Below are 22527 nucleotides of genomic sequence, written 5' to 3' on the forward strand. Positions count from 1 at the left end.
GATACAATATGTGCTATATAATATGTACAGACAGTTTTAGTGTATATAGGACCTAGGTTGACTTAAAGCTTTGTGCATTTAAACTATACAATCTAAAGTCTAGCATATCTTTAACTGCTAACTCATTATGTAATCAATGCCTTATTTGAATATGCAGTCATTCAAAATGCAAACACAAGTATAGCTAATAAGTAATGATGATTAAACAAAATCTCAAGAAAGTTATCCTATATCATCAACTATGTCACTGACCTCAACTTGTTCATTCGTGTTAATCTTTTTAGGTCAATATGTCTAAGTAGACTTTTAGATGAGTATGTAAAACATGCCTCCCGAATATTTACTTTTATTTTATATTGTTTCCATGTGTGTAAATGATTTTTTTTTTAAGTGTGCACTAAAGACACGTTCACGCGTTTCACGTCAATCACGTTCTCACCATCAGCATGCGCCTAGCAAGGGAGTTTTGCCACTCTGTGACTTCACGTTTTTTCTCGCGATGTGATGTCGCTTCAAACCTGTCCGTGAGCCTTTGCGGTTCCTCTTTCTAGCCAGCGCCTGAGAATGGGTACGTTCTTTTCTGAAGCGCTGGAGTGATAATCTGTACTCATCCTCAACTTAACAGTGGAAACATGGTATTTAAAGATAGGATATGGTTAAATAGAAATTTTAGACTCCGGTTTTGATCGATATTGGGCGATTTTTCTGATTTAGTATTATTTTGGTCGGATACACTTGGAAGATTTGCGTTAGCTACATCTCAAGATGGCCGCTCGCATGGGGGTTCTGTGATATAAAATATTTCGTGTGCACTAAGTTTATTTTTGGATTTGACTGCTGCATATTTTAAATTTAAAATTGATTCTGGTTTTACTGTGCAGTGGTAGTTGTATTGGTCATTCGTTTAAATCACTTTAAAGTAATAAGCTTTCTCAGTCTAGCAAGACGGTGCGCTAAGATGTCGCGTCACGGCCGCAACGTTTTTTTCTTGATTGCAGTGGGAAATAAATGGATGAATTGGCTTGTAACGTAACCACAGTTTAGATTTGAAACTACCTGCATTTAGCTGCTAAGGTACCGATTGAAACAGTTTGGAGGTCGGTGAGCTGGCTATGTAGCGTTAGGAGTCATTGTGTCACACGTGGTAGAATGGGGCTGCTGAATCCAGAGAAACCGGTTGTAATGGCCAGCTTGTGTACAGAATTTTCCGTCCCTGGCCGATCTGAACCCCTCCGCGTAGAGCTGATGTTGGCTAATGTCAGCCAGCTAGCTGTGAGGTAGTTTGTATGTTGGACACGGGCAAATTGAGTGTGTATGATGAACCCATTTTACGGAATCCGACTTAAGAATGCGGATACTCCTTCACCTTGGAGAACTGAACACTCAATCACATAACGGAAATTGATGGCTTTTTGTGCGATCCGAGGTTTGCTGATGTGATTTTTCTCTGGTCACCCCTGTCAACAGGTATCTCGAGGGACAACTGGCACAAGCGCCGCAAGACCGGTGGCAAAAGGAAGCCCTACCACAAGAAGAGAAAGTATGAGTTGGGGCGCCCTCCTGCAAACACCAAAGTAAGAACGAGGCCCACGTGTTGTGCAAAATGCCATGTGTCTCATCAGGTTCTGTACAAATTCTTCATATGAGCAGTGTGGATGATGTAAACTTTACCTTAGGTAGGTTTGTTTTGGCCGTTTTGGTCAATGCTTTGGGCCTACCAATGCTAGGACTTTGTCATAGTTACACTGACACATTGCCATTCCGGAATGAGGCTGAGTGTTTGGAACTGTTTGGAATTCCATTTATTTCAGCGTTTATTCTGTAGTCTTGAGCAAGTGAAAATCCTTGTGTGTAGAAATGTAGTTTAAACTGGGGAAGTTGAGTCTTGATGGCTTTGCCTGCATGTATGGAACCGTGTGCCCTAAGTGAGTTGTGCTGCTTGTCCCAGATTGGTCCACGTCGCATCCACACGGTGAGAGTCCGTGGTGGGAATAAGAAGTACCGTGCTCTGAGGCTGGACGTGGGCAACTTCTCTTGGGGATCAGAGTGTGAGTACCTGAGTTTACTGTGCTGATGGACTGTTGGTTTGAAATGTGCGGCATTGTGGTTGCTTTTCAGTGTTAGGAATCGCTACACGAACTCATACTTGGGACAGAGGGCAACATGTTGGGGAAATCTAAAACAGTCTTTCTGTGAAGATAACTTTGTCCAGTTCTGCTACTGAGTGCAAGTGACGAGATTTAAGACTCTGAGGAAGACTAATGGAGATTTCCTGAGGTTTTGCCACCATGTTTTCCTAAACCATGTAACATAAATATGGAAGTTGTTTGCTTGCTGTTAATGCTGAACTAAGTGCTTGTGTGTTACATGTACGGAATCATAGAAAACAGATTTTCATGGAATATTTCTGTCATGCACATGGAAAATGGAGACAGCTGGACCTCAGCATCCCTCAGGATACATTTGTGAAATTAAATTTGTTTGCAGGCTGCACTCGTAAAACCAGGATCATTGATGTGGTGTACAATGCCTCCAACAATGAGCTGGTGAGAACGAAGACGCTGGTGAAGAACTGCATCGTCCTCATCGACAGCACCCCCTACAGGCAGTGGTATGAGGCTCACTACGCTACCCCCCTCGGCCGCAAGAAGGGCGCCAAGCTGGTACGTGCAGAGTGGGTTTGCCGTTGTAGACAGTGAGTTCCTCTGACAGAACTCGGATCATGTAATGAAATGATAATAAGTTGAATCTAAGTCTTTCTGTGAAGATAACTTTGTCCAGTTCTGCTACTGAATGCAAGTGGTGAGACTTACAACTCTGAGGAAGACTGAAAATTTCATAAAACATGGCGCTTAAGGGAACTTTTAATGTTACTTGTAATACAGAACATGCTGATGGCCAGATGGATGTAATTGGGGATATATTTGTATGACCAGTTTTCAGAGAAATGCATGTCAAAATTGCAGCCACGTTTTTGTACTTTAAACATGGGAAAGGGGATTGGTTAATTTCTCGTCTCCTGATTAGTTGACATCAAAACTTGTATTGTACCACTGTGATCAGTCTGCAAATATGCACCCATAGCTTTGGCCTTTAACCTTTGGGTTAGTCAGCCGTACGAGAAGCTCAGTGTGGCCGATATACCTTTTTTTGTTGTTTTAGACTCCTGAAGAGGAGGAGGTCCTGAACAAGAAAAGGTCGAAGAAGATCCAGAAGAAATTTGACGAGCGCAAAAAGAACTGCAAGATCAGCACCCTTCTGGAGGAGCAGTTCCAGCAGGGCAAACTGCTCGGTGAGTATCTCGCTGTACCAGGAAGTGGGGAAAGATCTGTCTTCAAGTGATGAAATCTTAATCCAGTTCTGCTACTGAAGCATCTGCGATGAGCCTTTATCCTTCTGATGAAGACCAGTTTTTGCTGTAATGTGGAGTAACGTGGCATATTGCTACCCTGTATTGAAAGTTGTTTGAAAATGGCTGCCCGCCAGTTTTGGATGGTAATGTGCAGTCCTAACATCTGGTGTTTCTCTCCCAGCCTGCATTGCCTCCAGACCTGGGCAGTGTGGCAGAGCTGACGGCTACGTCCTGGAAGGCAAGGAGCTGGAGTTCTACCTGAGGAAAATCAAGGCCAAGAAAGGCAAATAAATGTATAGAGCTGTTTGATACCACACCAATAAAAACCCAAATGCCCTCATTCTGTGCACTGTCATTTTTTTGTGTTAGTGAAGTCCACTGCCCTTGCGTTTGGTAAAAAAGAATGAGCTGTAACAGCTCTGCACTGTAAAGTGACTGGCTGGCCTTTTCCATTGGCTTTCCAATCTCATTCCGGTGCTAGATAAACCTCAGTTTGCAGAAGGGCTGGGCTAGATAACTGGCTCCTCCCTTTCGAAGGCTGAGAACAAGCTGTAAATGTCTGCCTCAACAGAAAGCGACTGCATCCAGAACAAGTACTTAAGTGTAATTTGACAGTACAATTCATTAAAATGTTTGAAGCAAGATGAAATTTGTTTTTCTTCAATTTGGGCTTGGGTGGATTTTTGAAAGTGAATTTGTGCTGCATTACAAAATATACGGAATGGCTCTACCTTAGGAGTGTGGAGACAGCAATATTCGCACAGCATATGGCTGTCTTTAATAAAAAATTGCACTTACAGTAAGTTAGACTTTATTGCAATTTTTACTTGAATTACAGGAGGATTGAGAAGGTTTGGCAGCTGTAAATGGTGCTGCTATAACTGGTTACAACCTCCAAAATTAAAACTCAAATGCAGCAATTTAACCTGATCATACCATCAGAGTATGTGCTGTGTATGTGTACAGTTACTTGAAGTGAGCACCTTGGTGTAGCTTTTGCAGTGAGAACTTCAGATTATAAATGGGTTGCACATTTTAATTTTCACAAGTTTGCAATCAGTGATTCAATATTCCTGATGTTGGTGCTGTAAGATTCTACCACATTTATGAATTGTCTGAGGATACATCCAGTTGAATAAACAGGTAATATTGCCTGTGTAGCCCCTGAAAATGTATTGGTTTCTGCTGTTTGAGTGTTATATAAGCACTTTAGGGGGGCTGCTCATTCAGGCGTCTGTCTGCAAGCTGTCGGAATGGGGGTCCACAGTGATGCTGATTTGGGCCTCCTCCCTCCTCTTCTGCTGCTCGGAGGCCTCCAGCCGTCTGGGCTTCTGCAGGGGCAGGAAGTTTGCCTCCTTCCCTTCCTTGTCGTCCTCGCTGTCCTCCTCGTTTATGCGCTCAGACAGCTCCCGGTCAGAGTTGACGCTGTCTCCGCGGAGACGCAGCAGCTGCAGCCCCCGGCCCCCCCGGGAGTAGTTCTTCAGGCTGGTGGCCGGGGAGGCGGCGACGGGCAGGTAGCGGCCCACCATGGGCGTCTGGATTCGGGGGGTCATGGGCGTCTCCACGGTCTGGTGCTGCGAGGGGTCCTCGCTCATCCTGCCGGAGCACCACAGGGCGTCACCCCCGGACCAGACATTCCAGGTACTGATACAGCCAGATTCCAGCAAGCCTTATGAACACATGCTGACATTTTGAAAAGGGGGGACTTCGGAATGCATTCCAAACCGCTCCCCACTTCCAAGTGCGTGCTGTGCTGGGCAAAGATTGGTGTTTGGAAGGTAGGTAGCAGTTTGGAATGCATGCCTCAGATCATCTGGCAGCACTCAATGCACAATGTTGCATTCATTCTTTATTAATTCATTCTTTTTCCCTTTAATGCTCAATTCCAAATCGTTGCTCAGGTCTGATTTTTTTTTGTGTGACATCATATTCTTTTTTTGAAATTGGCCCATATCAGATATCGGTGTGAATGGACCTCCATCCTGAGATGTCCTGCATGTTCATATAAACGACACGAAAATCCAGAAATAAATCAGGTGTCAAGTCATGTGACCTGCAGGCGACCTGCATGCAGGGGCTCGGATCAGAATCAAATCACTGACTTTTTACATCACTAACAAAATCTTACCTGAGCAACAATTCATGACTGGTGAGTCATGATTAAAGCCTGCAGTCTGAACATAGCATTAATGCTTCTGTTGCTAAGAAATGTTAGCGCAGAGAACTGATTTCTTGCCATCACCAAGCTGGCATACACCAAGGACACAGGCTCTCTGGTCTCCTTGCATCCGCCGATACTTTTATGCACCCCAATAATAAAACAAAAAATCTGGCATCTCATAGTCAAATGGCATCATGGCACACCATTGTCATGGTCTTGAGAAAAATGCTGTCACTGTACCTCATGTCAAAGGTGGAGCCCATAAAGGCAGGTTTGAGGGTCTCGGCGGCAGTGGCGACAGTGTAGGGCAGGGCGAAGACCTCCTCTGTCCAGTACTTGTCCTTCTCAGCTGGGGGCAAATTCTGATACATGTCGTCTACGGCCAGCATGGACACCTACACAACAGGCAGCAGTGTCACGTCTGACCGGTAGTGGCTATGTATCAGAGTGTGCAATAGCACAACAGTGGCACTGACCTGAATGTTTCGGTCAATCAGTTGGTTTGTTTCAAAATCGTCGTCATCCTCCCCAAATGGATTGATAATTTGCTCTCCTACCTAATGAAAAGAAACGTAATTTAATACCTGTCTACCTGTTAGAATCAATTCAGAAAACCAGCTTTTTTTTCCCACATAAGGCCCTTAATGCAGTTTGGGTCCTACCTTAAGCCAGCCAGCATAGAAGAAGAACTGCAGCAGAGTGAAAACGGGAACGTACATATCGAGGTTGTGACCTTTGTATCCCTTGGCGGGGTTAAGAAACTGCCGTCCAATCAGGCAGGAGGTAAAGAAGGAGTACACAGCAAGGGTGACCACCTGGAGTGCACACATAGTAGTGGTACATAGTATAAGTCATAGTTATCCCTTCAGTTGCATAGACTGTTGCTAGATACTTTTTAAAACTACTTCAACTCTCAAACAAAATATGACAACAGTTTTGAAGCTGTTCAAATGTTGCATCCCAGCCAAAATAAGAGGCAGGTGTGATGTTACCTGAGTGTACACCAATGGGATGCTGACCCAGTCATAGTGGAAGAGCATGCTGCACTTGGCCCTGTAGTTATTCAGTTCCTTTGGGAAGGCAAGAAAGCATCATTTGGTATTTAACAGACAGTGTGTCATGCACTTTCCTGGATAACACAATGATGAAACCCCCAACCTTTTTTTTTCTGAGCAAATTTAATTCATGTATAATTCAGAGGCAGTGATTGGGGTTCAGAGACAGGTTGCATGGGCCAAAGGTTTTAGATCATCTTTGTTTCTCTAAAACAAAGGTATTCTAAAAAAGTTCAAGCAAAACAGCCCATGGATTTGAAGATTTGTCCTAACAGTTTTGCATAAAAGAAAGTTACAAGAACAAACTACCATATACAAATAGATATATTGTTAAAATACATTCCTTCAATTCTTATGTGTCGAAATTTAGATAACTGAATATTTTATTTAAAATACCATAGTCAGTTTCCTGTATGTATTTTCAACAGTTTCATGGATGATAAAATATTTTATCTACATTTTTATATGTGCAATAGTCGCATATATATGCAATTTTGGATTGGAGCGCCAAACTGATTTTAATAAATGGTTATTAAACAGATATGTAGTATGGTGATATGTTACTGTTACCGATAATACATCCAATGGTTGATGGTTTACTCATTAGTGTACGAAATGCGTAACTTACGTCCATGAGCAGCCTCAGCGCTATGTCATCCCTCACGCGCCCCTCCTTGCGCGCCTGGGCCGCCAGGTTCGAAAACCACGTCAGGGGCATCCAGTATTTATTGAAGTCCGAATACAAACTATCCAATTTTTTATGCTCTTCCCGGGTCATAAACCCTGATTATCAAAACGGGCAAGGATAGATATATTTAAAATATAGTAACAGTTTTACATAATATTGTCAGCAAGGTGTACTTACTCAGGTAGTCAAGTTTTAACCGGTTGAAAGGTCTCCCAATTTTTAAGAGGGAATAAGCAAAAATAGAAATTATGCCTAATTTAGCCAGGTGCCACAGCTGCAAATAATGCCAAACTGCAAAAGCGGAGCTGACGTTTATATTAAATACGTACAGAGTTCGACATTAACAGAAACAATAAGTTTCTAAAAATTAAAAATATATCGATAAAATAAACCCATGGCCCTAGAGACAACACCGAGCTCCCCGTCTCAACTTTATTCCCTACTATATCAATAGTATAATTTAATTTCACCTGCTTCCACAACGTGGTCGAGCGTGGGAAAGCGTTTGCGCACGCGTGTGCTGATGGAGCGGAGGATGAGAACGGAGGACAGGTTTGCGTATCTCATTAGGGTGCGCCGCAGGATACGCCCTCTCTCATCCGGCCCGTGGACGTTTCCAGACACCACCATCATCAGGTTGTCCGGCAGAGGGAAGCTAGTGTACTGGCCCCACCATCGATTGAAGGCCAAGGTAACATAGAATCCTGAAACGAATACAAAGACAGTGACTGTTCTGGGATTGTTTAACACGCTTTATTTAATAATTCAGACACATAAGGCATGAAATTTATTTTCTTGTGCAGCCCACTTTCAAAATAGTTTTATTATTTGCAGATGTAGCTATACATTCATCATACATTTAAAAAAGCTTCATATCTGAAATGAATTTTCCCCCTCTCAGATATAATCAGACAGTAACATTGAGTCAAAGTAGGTATGTTTAGATGACCAATCATTAACCTGCCCACAACCAAGACAGATTATTAGTTAGATGCCTTACCAAGTACAAATGACATGGGAATAAGGTTGGTGAACTGGTCGCAGTAAATGGCGGTCTGCTCAAACAACTCCTGCTGTTGTGGGTTCAGAAAGAACCTGTAGTGTTTGCATTAAAGGAGAGCGTAGTATTATATACAGTGTAACATTCTTGCTTTCCCTTTTAAGAGATAACTGTGTAAAAGACACAAGGATATTGTGGGGCAACAGTACGGTACCTGTAAGTAATACTGAAGAAGCTGTAGAGCATGCCAAAGACCAAGAATTCTTTGTAGAGCAGCTTGTAGATGCTCCCTTTCCACCTGATAAGTAGCTTTGAGAAGCCAGTGAACCTGGCATCTGCCACCTCAAGCGTGTAAGACACAGTCATGGCACACAGGACAACGTACAGGAAGAGAAAATTCCTGAGAGAGAAATAAACCAAAATAAATTTATTTTTGTACGGCCTCATCTGCCACCTGACTGCCGGTTTATTGTCCAAGTTTCTGTATAGTTTACAACAATTTTTTTTTTCCAAAACATGGACATATAGATGGTATAGGAGGGCTAAACTGCATTGTTTCTTTGATTTACCAACAATCGATACTCAATCAGTTCGATGCCCATTGTTTCCTTTCCTATAGGAAGTGCTGTAATTTTTCCATAGCATCCCCCTTATTTTAAAAGCATCTAATCACCAAAAGTATAGAGCCTTTCATTTTGTGCAAACAGCATGGAATGTTTTTCATAAATGCTAATGTGTCTTCCAGAGCATCACGTGGAAGAGAGCCCACCCAGGCTAAAAAGAAGGTATGGACCGTATGGACCCCTTGGTAAGATTTCTCCTACCTGTCAGACTGCTGTCCGCCTCCCGGTCTCCCCTCTTTCCCAGGCTTGAGAAAGGTAACGCTTTTCTTACTTCTCTTTTTATTTCTGTGTCTGATCCCTCTCATACATCAGTCTGATTTATGGGTGTGAATGTTGTAAAGGTGATGGGACTTTCATTGGCTGCTAGGTATGGGAAACCACACTGGGCAGGTCTTGAAAGTGTGGGGTGGCAGGGGGTGAGTTGTCCTTGACCCAGGATGACAGAGCATCATTACTGAAGTGTTTGGAGAGATATCTGCCTGTCAAAACAGCCACAGCTTTGACACTGAAAAACACGATCAGGGTTTGAGACCAGGGTCAGAAAGAAACCACCTTTGAGTCACCTGCAAAAAGGTAAAGGCAGTGTCCTGTCATGTGATCAAACTGTGTGTTGCCCCTGGAACTTCACTTGAATTTGCAATGAAAGGACAGGGCCTTGAACATAAAATGAGCTGGGTTTGAAATTAATCTGTTTGAATAGAGATGTCATGGATTCTCCTGTGATACAATTTCTGAGCAACTTAACAACAGAGCAGTGTTGAGGTTCTAATGTAAATACTTCCTCTTTTACTGTAGTTCACAGAAACCCATAGTTGACACTGCTTACAGTGAATATTCTCACCAGGCCAAAGCTACAGCATATTTGAATCTGGCCAGAGACATGATATATTGATGCTGTGATTGTGTAAGTGAGCACTCGGGTGTACTACCATGTGTGTGACTCTGTCATGGTTCTGATACAAAGTCTGATTGTATTTGTTTTAGCTCAGCTCTGAGGATGCTATTGCATGTAATCATCTGTGGCCTTGTGAATTTTGGTCACTAGTAGCACAATGCTTTCTTTTTACATTAGTGGAACTGCAGCCCTGCAGTGCTTCTAGTTATGTAACATATAACTAGCCTCAAGAGGTTGATCGCCCTTTTTGAAAATCTTATGTATGTCAATATGTGGATGGTAAAACATGATATCCAAAAATGAGACATATTATTTCAATGTATGTAACAATACAATGTTTACAATATATTCTACAATACATTCACAAAGTTTCACAAATGATGCTGTGAGTAGTTTAGATATAATACAATATGTACAAAGATTTCTAATACTAGTTATTTGTAAGAGACTGAGTATACATAACTATGAAGTGACAAAAATACTATGAAATATTGATGATACAGTTTCAATCAGATCTTGCGCAAGGTCTGTGTGTGGTTTTGCTTCATATTTGAGGAAGTAAAGTTATGTTCCATGGAGTGAAAATCAAGCTGTCACTATTTATGGAATTCTAAGAGTTATTTATGCCCCCTTAAATAAATATAGGTGGTTGTAATTCACAGAAATCACAGATAGTGGCAGAGGATCCAGTCTGGGGCATCATCTGAGAGTAGGAACAGCATGAGAGGATATGGTCTTTTACCAGTCTGAAAACAGGAAGGATTCAGTGCTGACAAAAATATTTTATAGCTAAAGGCCTCCCTCCTTGGAGCGGATCCTTATAAAAAAATATGTATCTGATCCTGGGTTGTTCCCATTTCCCATGAGATAATCTCTACCCCTCAGAATCACGTCATGCTGAAACTGAATCTGTTTTTAGGCTTTTTTTTTCCTGGTTCGTCGCCCACTCCGGCAGAGCTATATTTGGCTCTATCTTGTAAAAACCAGCAGAAATATTACAGTCCGCCTGCTGACTGATCTCTTGCTTTGTCTAATGCCAGCAATATAGAGACGATGGTTCAATGCAATACTGACTTTAAATTCAGAATCAAGTGAAAATATTAGGCGAGGACATGTATGTAAGGGATGTATTTTGTAGTTTATTTGTTAAATTTTGTCACTTGTCAGTCCTATTCTTTCTAGCTTTTGGTTTCTGTTCTTACACATCCAATGAGTAAAAAAGCTACTTGTCATCCTTTGTGAGCAGTCACATGTTTTGGTGTCTTGACAAATATATTCACTTCAGTTAATTCCATTGACTTGAAATGAACACAACAGGCCTGTTGTCACTGGCATCTTAATTAAAGGTTGTTTGTAACTGATTACATTAATTAGAATAGAAATAATTCCACATATTTATAATTCACACTTCAACGTGACCTAACTGCATCAACCTCTGTGCATTGTGTGACAGTTATTTGGTTTTCGTTGCTATTTTTAGTAGTAGCACAGTGCCAGTTTTGTTGGATTTTTACTTCCTTTCCATTTACAAGAAATGTATTTGGAGTGTTTTTGCAGACAGTGAACACCAGGGGGCTCTCAAGCTCCAAAGTGGTCATTCCTGTCCTGATCCCAACGCACAGAGACTTCAGGAAGTGCTGCCCACAGCCCAGTTCCGCTCATTTAAGACACAGGTCCTCGCCATGTTTTTCTAACGTTCCTTCAGCGTAAGAGCATTGTTCCCGTGGGCTGGGCTGCCCAGATATAATCACAAGGGTACAGATAAGGGAATAAATTTGCATCGCAACATTCTAGTGTTGTGATCCAAAATATTCCTTTTCACATGTAATGTTTTGAAATACCCTGATTTGCTCATATAACCTTGAATACAGAGACAGTACAAACTGCAGCTCACTTTGAAAACCTGGGTATAGAGCTTTGGCCCTGAATGTAAAATGCCCTTCTCACTTAAACACGACATTCTTCCAATGTCATGGCATTGCTAAGTGTCAGCTGGGATGACTTTGACTTCCATCAGCGACAAATGTCGCTTAGACAAATGTCAAAATAGCAGTGAATGTAGCCTCCTTTGCGGCAGGCTGTTTTTGACAGGTTAGATGGTGCTGGAAGTAAGGGACAAACCCCTATTATTTCAGTCTCCATTATCGCCGCTAAATGCCTGTAATGCTGTCCACTCCCAGCAACTCATGCCTTTGGCCAGGTAGGGAAGTCACCTGACTGCCTGTCTTTGGGGCCCTGGCATTTGGGTGGGCAAAGCCAGACCCAATCTGCACAGTGATGGGAAAAGGCACCCTGAGAGAGGCCCTTTATGAAGGGACAGAGGGGGCACAGACACAGAGACTGAGCGGCAGCCGGATCACTGTTACAGACAAACAATGGCAGGTTTTCATGGGAAGGCTCAGCTCTAGCGGGTCTCTACCTGCTAGAAATACCCACTGGGCTCTGGGCAGTTTGTGCTCTAAAGCACTGATCTGGGATCAGCTAACCCAAACCTAATACTAGTGATGGCAGAGTAGGGGATTCGTGAGCCTTAGAATGGGGAGTTATTGTATGCAATCAGTCACTGATTTCCCTGTGAAAAGTCTTTTCATTGTTTCAAACAAGACAGTTATTGACAGCTGTCACTCCAACCTCTATTATGAAGGTTGACTTGCAATTGTTAATGCTAACCCTGTGCTAACACAGAGTTTGCAAAGGGATCCAGGCCCTCCCCCTCTCTAAACACAACCATGCAGATTCCATGGGCCAGACAGGACCTCACACTCAGGAAAAGATCAATATGCTGCTCGCATGGTGAAAATACGTTTGGTTGCTTTAAACCAAAGTCCAGTTATGCTAAGCTTCTGAGTGCATTTGTGTGCACCTGGTTACCTTTAAATACACACCAGGAGGATAGTGTTCTTATACCGATTAATGAGTCCAGTGTCCGTGCAACCCGGTTCAGTTGTATTGCTTCCACTGTGATGAGAAGCTCAGAGAACCAGTTCCAATGCTAGTAACCCAATGCTGTAATTATTAACTCTCAAATCAGGTGAAATCAGAGCTGAGCTTCCTCCCGGCAGGCTCTGAGCTTCTGCAGCATATTCCCAGGGAACAGGAGAGTACGGGTACAGGATGGCTGCTGAAGCCATTAAAAAGATCCTGGGCTATTGTACTCTTTGAGTCATTTCCTTGTCCCACGGCTCATGTTTGCCATAGTGGTGTACACCATTTTTGAAAATAAAGTTATTAATTATTCCAGAATAATTTCAGGAAATCCTCACACTGCGGTTCATTGAAATTGCTCGACTCATCAACTCATCACAACAAACAGGTATGGTTTGGATCAAAGCATTTATTTGTCTCCCCTTTCACAATATGAATATACAAATATCAAATTAATATTTATTCCACAAACTGAACATATAACCAGTGTTTGGGTATCTTTAAGGAGATCAGTGCTTTCCATAAGCAGTAGTCAGTTACTGAGGCTTATTATGCATATTAACATCTTTCCATGTTTTAGTTATTGCATTTATATTGCATTTACATTTATTCAGAAAATTATCAATTTCTTCTCTTGCTATTGCCACACAGTATACACAATTTAAACAGTCTAACATGCTTCAACTGTCTACCTGTTTAGGTCGGACCACATATGGAGCTCCCTTGTTATTATATGCTGTTGTTGAAATCCATATTTAGACAGCGAAGGATGTTACAAAGGCTCTGTGGCAGAACATTTTTTAAGAAGTATTTAAGAACAACTTTACATCTGTATAGCAATACAGCGTTAGATAAGGTTGTGGTATCAGGGAGCAGTGTAGTCATACTATGAAGACACAGCTGTGGAAGTTATGAAAGAAATTTATATTTTACAGTTATATTGCTACACTTTACAGTTGTATTTTGCTACTTCAAAAGATAAACTTTTCCCTCTCACTGACACAGGGTATAAACATTCTTTCACGTGTCTACTGAAATGCAAATGCATGGCTTTCCATGCTGAATCTTCAATGGAAGCGAAAGGATGGACCACAATGGACCCTTGTGTGCGACAATGCACCTCGGTTATTTTTAAGTTCCAGGAACTTCCACACCTTCCCCCCGGAGTCAAATCAGCTTACAAAACGCTGCCCGAGTGTAACATGCGGTTAAATGCAGAGTCAATGAAGCACTCAGCCACCTCTTTTTCGGGAGGTCATAGTGGCTGTTTGGGCCACAGAGGTGCTGTGAGGTCCTGGAAGTTCTGATTTGTCCCTGTCCAGGAGCTTGTGCGCTTGCATCCCAGACGGCTGCTTATCTCCATCAATGTTTTCCGCCTGGCTCCTACAGCGGAGCCAATCTGATTGGTCGCAGAGATGCTATCTGAAGTAAGCAGCCTTTGACAATCAGCTTCCTTCCAATGTGTGTGACTGTGTGCCCTGAGCCTACGGATTCTGCATTAAAACAGCATTCCTCCTCTGATAGGATGAGCTAAAATCACCTCAATCCATATTTTTGTGGCTATAAATATTTACATTTAGGGTTATGATGATGTCGTGCTTGCTAATGTATGATCTTTCATACTGCATATTCAGGTAGCACATATTATCAACCACTGAATACCACAAAGAAAATGTCTTGACTTAAAGCACATGAAAAGGCTGTGTATCCAAACAGGTCTTAGATATAACTATGTATATTATGGTGAGCAAAGTGGTTACACCCAGAACAGAGAAAATAGTGATTTGTATTTTCCTTTTTCATTATCTTCGTGACTTGAAAAAGAACGTTAGTGTACTTTAGACTATGACTTAATAACCCTGGAATGTTAATGATTCATTACTTACTATTACTATAAAGCAACAAAAAGTGTAAGGCTAACTCAATTTAGCATGACACTGAATTGCTTAATATGACAGGTATGCTTTTTAAAAGCTTCAGTTCTTTGGGATAAAAATAACCCTATTGATTGTTTACTCTTTATATTTGAAAAAAAAAACATGTTCTAATGAAATCACTAAAGGTTCCCTTCACTCACATCTCACAGATATCACCAGCTATTCACCAACTGAATGGCATTTGCTCATGTGGTTGCCTTAATGCACTTAAAGGCAAGTCAATTCATCAAAAATTAAATCATTTTGCTAAGCACACACACAGAACGAATATGGGACATTGCCATGGCAACAGGTCAAACGAGAATGAAAACTTTCTATGGACATGGTAAATATTTAGATGGTAACAAGCTAGTTAAGTGCTTAGACTAACAAAAGACGACCAGTGTTCAAACTCACAAACTGCATTCCATTTTAAATATGTTTGTATGGGAAGCATGCAGCTGTCATAAAACATTTTGTGATGTAAAAAGTTTAATATAGTTCACGGTTTATTGGTAAACAACATAAATATTTCCCAGTGACGCACTTCCAGGATCATATATTCGGAAATATATGAATTACGTCCATCCATAATTTTTGCTTAAACGGACACATTAAGAAATCCACTGAGAATCTGTAATCCATAAAATCTTCAGGAGACAGACTGCTCACGGTGGCAGACGTGTTCTTTAGACGGAACCGTGGCGTTCCAGGGTGCCAAAGCGGGTCTCAGTGATCGCATTTGTGACAGACAGGGCCCGCGGCTGCAGCCATCATCAGGACAGGTCCACACTCTCGTACTCCCCCTGATCTGAGTCCTCCAGGCTCAGGCCCGGCACCAGGCTGTAGTACTCTGTGGACTGTGTGAGGTAGGCCTTCTCCCGGTCGGCGGAGTCCTTCATGACCTCAGTGACGCTCACCGTCTCTGGGTCAGCCCGGTCGTCCTCCTCCGAAGCATCCGGGCCTTCCTGGAGCTCTGGGTTGGCGCCCGCCGGGGCGTCCTGCGAGGCCGGCGGTGCCAGGGAGTCGGCGGAGCCCAGCCTGACCTCGACCTCCTCGTAGAGGTCACGGCTACTGCTCAGTAGGTCGGAGGAGGGCCGCAGCATCAGCTGGTTCTTCAGCAGCGCGTCCCTCCTGCCGCTGCCCGGCGACTCCGTCTGGCAGGGCTTGGGTCGGTTCGGCCGCCGGTCCCGGTCCGAGCCGTTGTGCTGCGTAGTGACCACCTCGGGGGCCCACTTGGCCGGGCGGAAGCTGCCCTCCTTCCTCTTCCTCTTCCGGCCGCAGCACCAGCACAGCACCAGGGCGAGGATGAGGAGCAGGGGCAGCAGGATGAAGAGGGCGGTCAGGCCGGGGGACTGGCACACCTCGCTGGGCGGCACCGTCCACACGCTCCTGCCGGCAAGCCCGACGGGTGAGGCGCAGGTCAGGTTTCCCACAACGTCCTGCCAGCTGCTGCTGCCGTTCCCCCGGTCAGCGTGAAGCCGAGGCCTCTGCAGCTCCTCCACCAGAGGGCAGGCGCAGGCCCACGGGTTGTTGGAGAGCTCCAGATGCTCAAGGCTCGCCTTGAACACGCTCCGCGGGAGGATCTGCAGGCGGTTAGAGTCCAGCCACAGCTCCCGGATAAGGCCGGAGCCCTGCAGGAAGTCCCCCGGCAGCCTCTCCAGGAGGTTCCCCCTCAAGTCCAGCAGCCTGAGGCTGGAGGCGTCCGACAGGAAGTGCTTGGGCAGCCCCCTCAGCTCGTTACCACCCAGGTACAGCTCCCGCAGTGAGGGGGGGGAGGCGGAGGCACCCAGGACGTGGGTGATGTTACAGTCAGACAGGTCCAGCACCTCCAGGCTGCTCAGGTCAGAGAACACCCCCCACTCCACACGGCCCAGAGAGGAGCCGGAGTAGTTGAGGCAGCAGGACTCGGGGGGTGCCTCAGGGGGGAAGCGGGTCAGAAAGGTGGCCTTCGGACACTCGCACCCTGCTGCCTCTCTACCCATCACAGCCAACAGGAAACTCCAGAGAAGCACAAGCCCTGAGCAGTGACAGACAGGAAGGAGAAACTTTCTTAAAATATATTCGTAACCATCGCTGGAAATTTTTAACATCACAGTCATTCAAAAGCACAGTTTAAACAGTGAGCTAACTGGAAATTCCCTAAAAACTCTGCGTATCACAGTGTAGCACTGCAAGAAGAGTGGAGAGTATGATCATAGTTATTTAAGCATGAACAGCACGATCTCCTCAAAAGGAGTAATCTGATGCTGGTGCTGACTCGAAAAATGATTTGTTAGGATTTAAAAATGAAGACTTAACAAATAACACATGAAAATGCTGGCCAATCAACTCACAAAGACAAACACAGGGCTTCAGTTATGTAATCTCCTCTAACAATAAAAATGACTTACGGCACTCAGATACCCAAAAAAAGACTAGTGCTGCTGTATGTTTTAATTGCCTGGCAGAACTGTGGGAAACTGGCCTACTTTCAGTGGCTCAGCGTTGGCTGCGCATTGCCACTGCGCTCCTAATCTTTCCTATTGTGCCAGTCATTCAGACAGCACCAGGCCCCCGTCACTCTGTCCGTACCTCCTCCTATAATTACTCCACCAGTCCCACTGCAGGTGTAAATAAGCCCCGGCGCCTAGCAACCATGAGCAGGCCCCCACGCTTGTTGTGCCTTACCAGGGGGATCACCATGGGGATGCTGGGTGCTTGGCGTCACGGCAACCCACCTGCAGGTGACTACACCCGTAGATGTAGACCTACTAGATTGGATTCACCCGCTGACAGCTGAACAGTGAAATGGATGGCAGTAGGTGTCAGACAGGAAATGCCCTTTAATTCTACAACAGAGGCTGCCCCGGACAGACTGTTGGATCCAGTTCAGTAATGCTTTGCGGTCTTTAGCTGTGTATGAACCTACGTATTACAGCATATTCACTGGTCCATGAAACACCGGTCATAGAACATGCACTAAGAAATTAGACATTTAAAATGCAACTGTATTTAGTTTGGAGTTTCAGCATGGAGTAGTGGTCCAGGCCTAGTCTTGCGAAAGTTTTGAGCTCAGGTCCTTGTAGCCTTGAGCAGGGATCTGGGTTTGAACTGTAAAATTCTCCTTTATAAAAGGTTAATAAGCAAAAGCAGGGACTGATGGAGAAACATGCTGTATATGCTGTACGTGGTCTAAACCTACACTGCACAATGACAGCGGCCATCTCCAAACAGCCCTGGTTCAGCAGAGGTTCAGAGGTCTCCAAGCTCCCAGTCCTGCAGCCCAAAATCACGTCAAACGTGGTTCCTCAGACCCAATCATAACATGCAGAAAGCAAACTGAGAAGAGTGAGAGAGCGAGGAGGGTCTTCCCTCCCCCCTCAGTACAGAAGGCAGCTTTATGGAAATGTGCTGGGAGAGCTCTGTCAGCTCGGAGCTGGGAGACAATCGGCCGCTGCTCACAGGGCTCTGTCAGCTCGGAGCTGGGAGAGAATCCACCGCTGCTCAGAGGGCTCTGTCAGCTTGGAGCTGGGAGAGAATCCGCCGCTGCTCAAAGGGCTCTGTCAGCTCGGAGCTGGGGAGAGAATGGCCCTGCTCAGAGAGCTCTGTCAGCTCGGAGCTGGGAGAGAATGGCCCTGCTCGGAGCTGGGAGAGAATGGCCCTGCTCAGAGAGCTCTGTCAGCTTGGAGCTGGCAGAGAATCCGCCGCTGCTCAGAGGGCTCTGTCCGCTCGGAGCTGGGAGAGAATGGCCCTGCTCGGAGCTGGGAGAGAATGGCCCTGCTCAGGACAGCCAGCTCACTCCACTTCCTCTCTGCACTGGGTACTCTGACGTCCTGCTTCCTCCATGTCCACAATGCTGAATGTATAAACAGCACCACTGGAATGTGCTTATACTTCCAAACTGAATGGAAGGCCAACAGGAACACCAGCCAGGAGGGCACAAACACACACATCTCACACAAACACACACTCATACAAACACACACACACACACACACACACACACAAACACACACATCTCACACAAACACACACTCATACAAACACACACACACACACACATCTCACACAAACACACACTCATACAAACACACACACACACACACACACACACACACAAACACACACATCTCACACAAACACACACTCATACAAACACACATTCACACCCACCTACACACACACACACACACACACACACACACACACACACTCAGTCTAAGCTGGCTCTTTGTCAGTGGTTTATCTGGATCAGTTGATAGTAGGTGTCGCATGCACAGGGGAAAAACGACCGGTAACAAATGCAGGACGGAAGAAAATAAACCGCTCCATTGTTTTACAATCTACAATCTAATAGGCTCCTCTCTCGTCTGGCTGTGGGTATTTGGGGGTTGGGTCGAATTTCAGGAGCTAATAGGATGTACAGCACTTCCTTATGCCTTCACTGCAATAATCATTTTAAAGTCAGGGCTACATTTTGCATTATGCATTTGCTTTATATTCAAATAAAATAATCAAAAAGCTGTTGTAAGTTAAAGACGAAGCAATACAACCTTGCAATGTTTGCTTTTCACAGATAAGGCCGAGCTGCTTGGGCTTTCATTGGTCAATAAATCACAGCTTAGGGCCGAGTCTCCAAGGGCAACAAATGAAATCAAATGCTTATATGATTCACTGTTTATTCATAGCCTGCACGCCTATCTGCCTGTGGACGAGAGTGACAAAAGTTTCAGGAAGCACGAAACTGCAGCAACATCCTGCTCTCGCAGACTTCCACTCCGGGCACATGAGGACCCCGGGGTGATACGCGTTAAATGTTCGCAACAGAGCGGGAGCTGGGCGCGGAATGCGGACTGTTGAAAATTCACATCACAAAGACATGCAAACGTACCATCTCGTACGGGTCGTGGCAAAAAAAATGTACCTTCTGGTGTGTACAGTGGAAAATTGGCCAGGCCTTTTCCAAGTACAGCGATGATCTCATTCTGAAACAATGCGAACTGTTATACACCCTGATCTCGGCGATGTTTTTTCTCTCTCCCGCATAACAAGTTTATCTTTCTTAACACTTTTTTTCCGTGCAAGAATATTGCCCGACTGAATAACTACATAATCTACACTTATGAAGCTGGTGTATGCCTTGCCTCAACAAAAGTTAGATATGGCAACCACGTACTCTAAATCCAATATATTCATAGATAAAATTGTTATTAGTTGTCAATTTATGATGCATCTTTTCATAAACCTAAATTGTTGACCTCACAGCGGTAAAACAAATCCCAGAGAAAGCGGTTTGGCGTAGTTGCACTGTATTGCAGCGACCTGAAACAGACTGACAAGTAACTTGCGTTGCCGTTAACCGCGTACCCGCGTTAAAACAAATTAAGGAAACAAGCTGTGATTGAACAATTACATCGCAGCCATCATAAATAACACACCCATACGTGAGGAAATCACACTTCGTCAATTAAATACGAACTCAGTCGTCCTGTCTGTCCTGTTACACGGAATCGTTGATTTATTGATGCGCTTACCTTCAGATAACATGGTTGTAACCTGTTGCTTTCTCTCTCGCAGCGGTCCGTTGGGGGAGAAACGGGAGGCGATTCGCTGAAACCGCTGGCGGAGCGCAAGGCTCAGGCGAGTAGCCCATGCTTCATCATGTCAAAATCCCACCGCCCCCACGCCACGGGCGTGTCCCTCCGCGATACAACTCCGAGCGGAATGTGGACGGGCCGCTTCCTTGTTTGCTGCGCCTGTGTCGGTGTGAGTGTTTCCCAAACAATACCTGCGCATGTTTGTTGACGGGTTAAAAGGAACGAAAGCACAAACTACTGATCAGGCACTTCGGCAAACGTACCGTATTGCTGTGGTTGAGCAAAATTCATTTCTTATCAAACAGATGTGATTTTATTCAAAGACCTCATTGTTGGGCATGGATCGGAAACTTCATTTAACAGTGGAACACCCTCGATATAAACCAATTTTAACCAATATGAACGTAACTCTAACTCAGTCATACCAGACACATTTTAAATAGAATTTAACCAATTAAATCAGATGATAGTTGTAATTTAACAAAGGCTACTTATTTTAATAACTAGTTGTAAATCGCTTGTTTTGGATGACCAATACTATACATAACATAAGACTAATAAAAGTTGTGAAATTTGCTGACCGCGTAGTTTTTGATAGACACATACAATGTTTATTCATCCACCGGTTAACCGCAGCATTTTAACATCATCCCATTAATGCAGGTCAACATCAGTCTGATATCCCTTCTAGGTTTACCGCATTTGCGTGCTGTTACATTTGAAACATCAACTATATTTATCTAAATTAAACATAACAGGATACGCAACAAGTGTAAACCAAATACAAATACATCTTATATTAAGTTCGTGGTTTTTGTTATTGGAATTATTCAGAAAAAAAAAAGCTTCAGCACGTCAGTCTTTCATTCATTGGCTTGTGGGTTCTCAGCCTGGGTGGGAAATGGCTCTTATATGATTAGTCCAATAAATACCCAGGAAATTTCTTTTGGCCACCTCCACGCACACCCGAAACTCCAAATAATTCGCTTTCTCACTTTCCCTAGGAATCAATGTCATGTTTCTTTAACAGCTGACATTATATTTTTAATGGGGCTTTCCAATTTACATAAACAGTAAATATAAAACAGGCACAAATATCCTCACAAATTTTTAGTGTTTTAATTAGCTTCGTGAGCGGCGAAAGAGTACAAAGAGAATTTCAACAAGGACAAGCCATTATAAACGGGTCCAGGTAACTTACTATCAGTATTATTTACTAATGTCGTATAGCATAATTAGACATTTTTAAAAACAAGTCTCTTAACCTCTACAATAATGAAAATACAGATAAATATTACATAAAGCTTGACCTTGTTCCTTTTTTTTCTTTCTGTGGTCTACATTAATACATATCTGGTATATACCTGTCTTCAGTCAGTTCACCAAAGTAAAAACTGTGACATTTTTTCAAATATTTAACGTACTCACGACCCTTGACAATGAACCACCCCAGTCTAACTCACTTACGTTTCTGTATGCTTTGTTACAGCGCCCTCTAGCGGTTACATTTTGCACAAGCGGGAACGTCTTCAGAGCCAATCCAATCAGAAGCGGCTAATGCATGCCTGTTGCAAATGCTGAATTTACGTCTTTACAGGCGAGTCTTTATCACGTTGCTACATTTCATTTTAATTGTTTTATATAGGCTGTGTGTAATCTTAACACCCATGTATGAAATAATATCATTATTATTATTATAATTATTATTAAATTAAATATTATTAAATATTATTAATATAATTATTAATTATTATTATTATTTATAGTACAGCACATTTACAGACACTATTTCTTAAATTCGTTTCATTTGATTTTAGAACGATAATTATTATTAGTATAGAGCCCTAAGCCATTTCTATATTAACCATGACTTATAGGTTCAGTGGCATTGATTCCCGCAAGGCAACAGATTCAACAGAATAACAGCACAAGTAAGGATTACTTATGCTTATTTTATTCAGAAGTATTCATACTTAAGTGCTACAAATCAACAGAAACACAGCTTCACCATTTCGGCAACTCGGCGACAGACAATATAATACTGTGACCCTTCTAGGTATCCATGACACCATATTAGGTACTGTCGCATTTGAATGTCAAAAGGATTTGCATGGTCCGGCTCAGGGTCCCATTTACTTTAATAGTATGGGATGGCGAGAAGGGACAGAAAGGATTACTGACACTGTGATAACGTATTTACTCTCACCGGTAAAGTGTAGAAGTCGTTATTTCAATTAAAATCCACTAGGTGGCACTGTTTGAAAAGAATATGCAGTATTACGCTCATCTGTCCTGTTTTATTTCAGTGTCAGTTAAGTTAGGTATGTTGGGGC

The 22527-nt window shown here is 43.5% G+C and overlaps 3 protein-coding genes and 6 non-coding genes across 10 annotated transcripts; 7 read left to right on the forward strand and 2 right to left on the reverse strand.

Annotated features, from left to right (window-relative positions):
- Positions 1 to 493: 493 nt before the first annotated feature.
- On the forward strand, positions 494 to 3692 carry rps8a (ribosomal protein S8a). Its single transcript, XM_036554145.1, has 6 exons — positions 494 to 568; positions 1468 to 1574; positions 1949 to 2048; positions 2488 to 2663; positions 3163 to 3292; positions 3534 to 3692. The coding sequence occupies exons 1-6, from the start codon at positions 565 to 567 to the stop codon at positions 3641 to 3643; spliced, it is 627 nt and encodes a 208-aa protein (XP_036410038.1). The 5' UTR covers positions 494 to 564; the 3' UTR covers positions 3644 to 3692.
- Positions 1649 to 1755, forward strand: LOC118796177. Its single transcript, XR_005005858.1, has one exon. It is a non-coding gene; the product is annotated as a small nucleolar RNA SNORD46 (small nucleolar RNA).
- LOC118796174 lies at positions 2188 to 2257 on the forward strand. Its single transcript, XR_005005855.1, has one exon. It is a non-coding gene; the product is annotated as a small nucleolar RNA SNORD38 (small nucleolar RNA).
- On the forward strand, positions 2757 to 2826 carry LOC118796175. The gene has a single exon (XR_005005856.1). It is a non-coding gene; the product is annotated as a small nucleolar RNA SNORD38 (small nucleolar RNA).
- LOC118796176 lies at positions 3333 to 3405 on the forward strand. Its single transcript, XR_005005857.1, has one exon. It is a non-coding gene; the product is annotated as a small nucleolar RNA SNORD38 (small nucleolar RNA).
- A 79-nt stretch (positions 3693 to 3771) lies between the features above and the next one.
- On the forward strand, positions 3772 to 3902 carry LOC118796185. The gene has a single exon (XR_005005865.1). It is a non-coding gene; the product is annotated as a small nucleolar RNA SNORA35 (small nucleolar RNA).
- A 286-nt stretch (positions 3903 to 4188) lies between these two features.
- LOC118796188 lies at positions 4189 to 4321 on the forward strand. The gene has a single exon (XR_005005868.1). It is a non-coding gene; the product is annotated as a small nucleolar RNA SNORA47 (small nucleolar RNA).
- Positions 4322 to 4560: 239 nt separating this feature from the next.
- On the reverse strand, positions 4561 to 8622 carry best4 (bestrophin 4). 2 transcript variants are annotated; one of them, XM_036554435.1, is made up of 9 exons: positions 8471 to 8622; positions 8257 to 8351; positions 7727 to 7960; positions 7197 to 7351; positions 6506 to 6583; positions 6176 to 6328; positions 5990 to 6070; positions 5754 to 5908; positions 4561 to 4777 (listed from the first exon to the last, which is right to left on the reverse strand). In XM_036554435.1, the coding sequence occupies exons 1-9, from the start codon at positions 8620 to 8622 to the stop codon at positions 4579 to 4581; spliced, it is 1302 nt and encodes a 433-aa protein (XP_036410328.1). In that variant the 3' UTR covers positions 4561 to 4578. The 2 variants fall into 2 exon arrangements, with proteins under 2 accessions (XP_036410328.1, XP_036410327.1); XM_036554434.1 differs by having other exon boundaries at positions 4561 to 4948.
- A 6148-nt stretch (positions 8623 to 14770) lies between these two features.
- Positions 14771 to 20298, reverse strand: si:ch211-106k21.5 (leucine-rich repeat, immunoglobulin-like domain and transmembrane domain-containing protein 1). The gene is made up of 2 exons (XM_036554652.1): positions 20132 to 20298; positions 14771 to 16635 (listed from the first exon to the last, which is right to left on the reverse strand). The coding sequence occupies exons 1-2, from the start codon at positions 20142 to 20144 to the stop codon at positions 15392 to 15394; spliced, it is 1257 nt and encodes a 418-aa protein (XP_036410545.1). The 5' UTR covers positions 20145 to 20298; the 3' UTR covers positions 14771 to 15391.
- Between the last annotated feature and the right edge of the window lie 2229 nt (positions 20299 to 22527).

The sequence above is a fragment of the Megalops cyprinoides genome, chromosome 20 (genome assembly GCF_013368585.1).
Source record: "Megalops cyprinoides isolate fMegCyp1 chromosome 20, fMegCyp1.pri, whole genome shotgun sequence".
NCBI classification, from domain to species: Eukaryota; Metazoa; Chordata; class Actinopteri; order Elopiformes; family Megalopidae; genus Megalops; species Megalops cyprinoides.

Excerpts from the sequence above, each read along its gene's own strand:
- rps8a (XM_036554145.1), top strand. Across the intron at positions 1,575-1,948 it reads GCCCTCCTGCAAACACCAAA|ATTGGTCCACGTCGCATCCA; the intron begins GTAAGAACGAGG and ends TGCTTGTCCCAG. Across the intron at positions 3,293-3,533 it reads CCAGCAGGGCAAACTGCTCG|CCTGCATTGCCTCCAGACCT; the intron begins GTGAGTATCTCG and ends TTTCTCTCCCAG.
- best4 (XM_036554434.1), bottom strand. The coding sequence starts at position 8,622 with ATGACTGTGTCTTACACGCTTGAGGTGGCAGATGCCAGGTTCACTGGC. Across the intron at positions 6,584-7,196 it reads CGCTGAGGCTGCTCATGGAC|GAACTGAATAACTACAGGGC; the intron begins GTAAGTTACGCA and ends GCCTTCCCAAAG. Across the intron at positions 6,071-6,175 it reads TCTATGCTGGCTGGCTTAAG|GTAGGAGAGCAAATTATCAA; the intron begins GTAGGACCCAAA and ends TCTTTTCATTAG.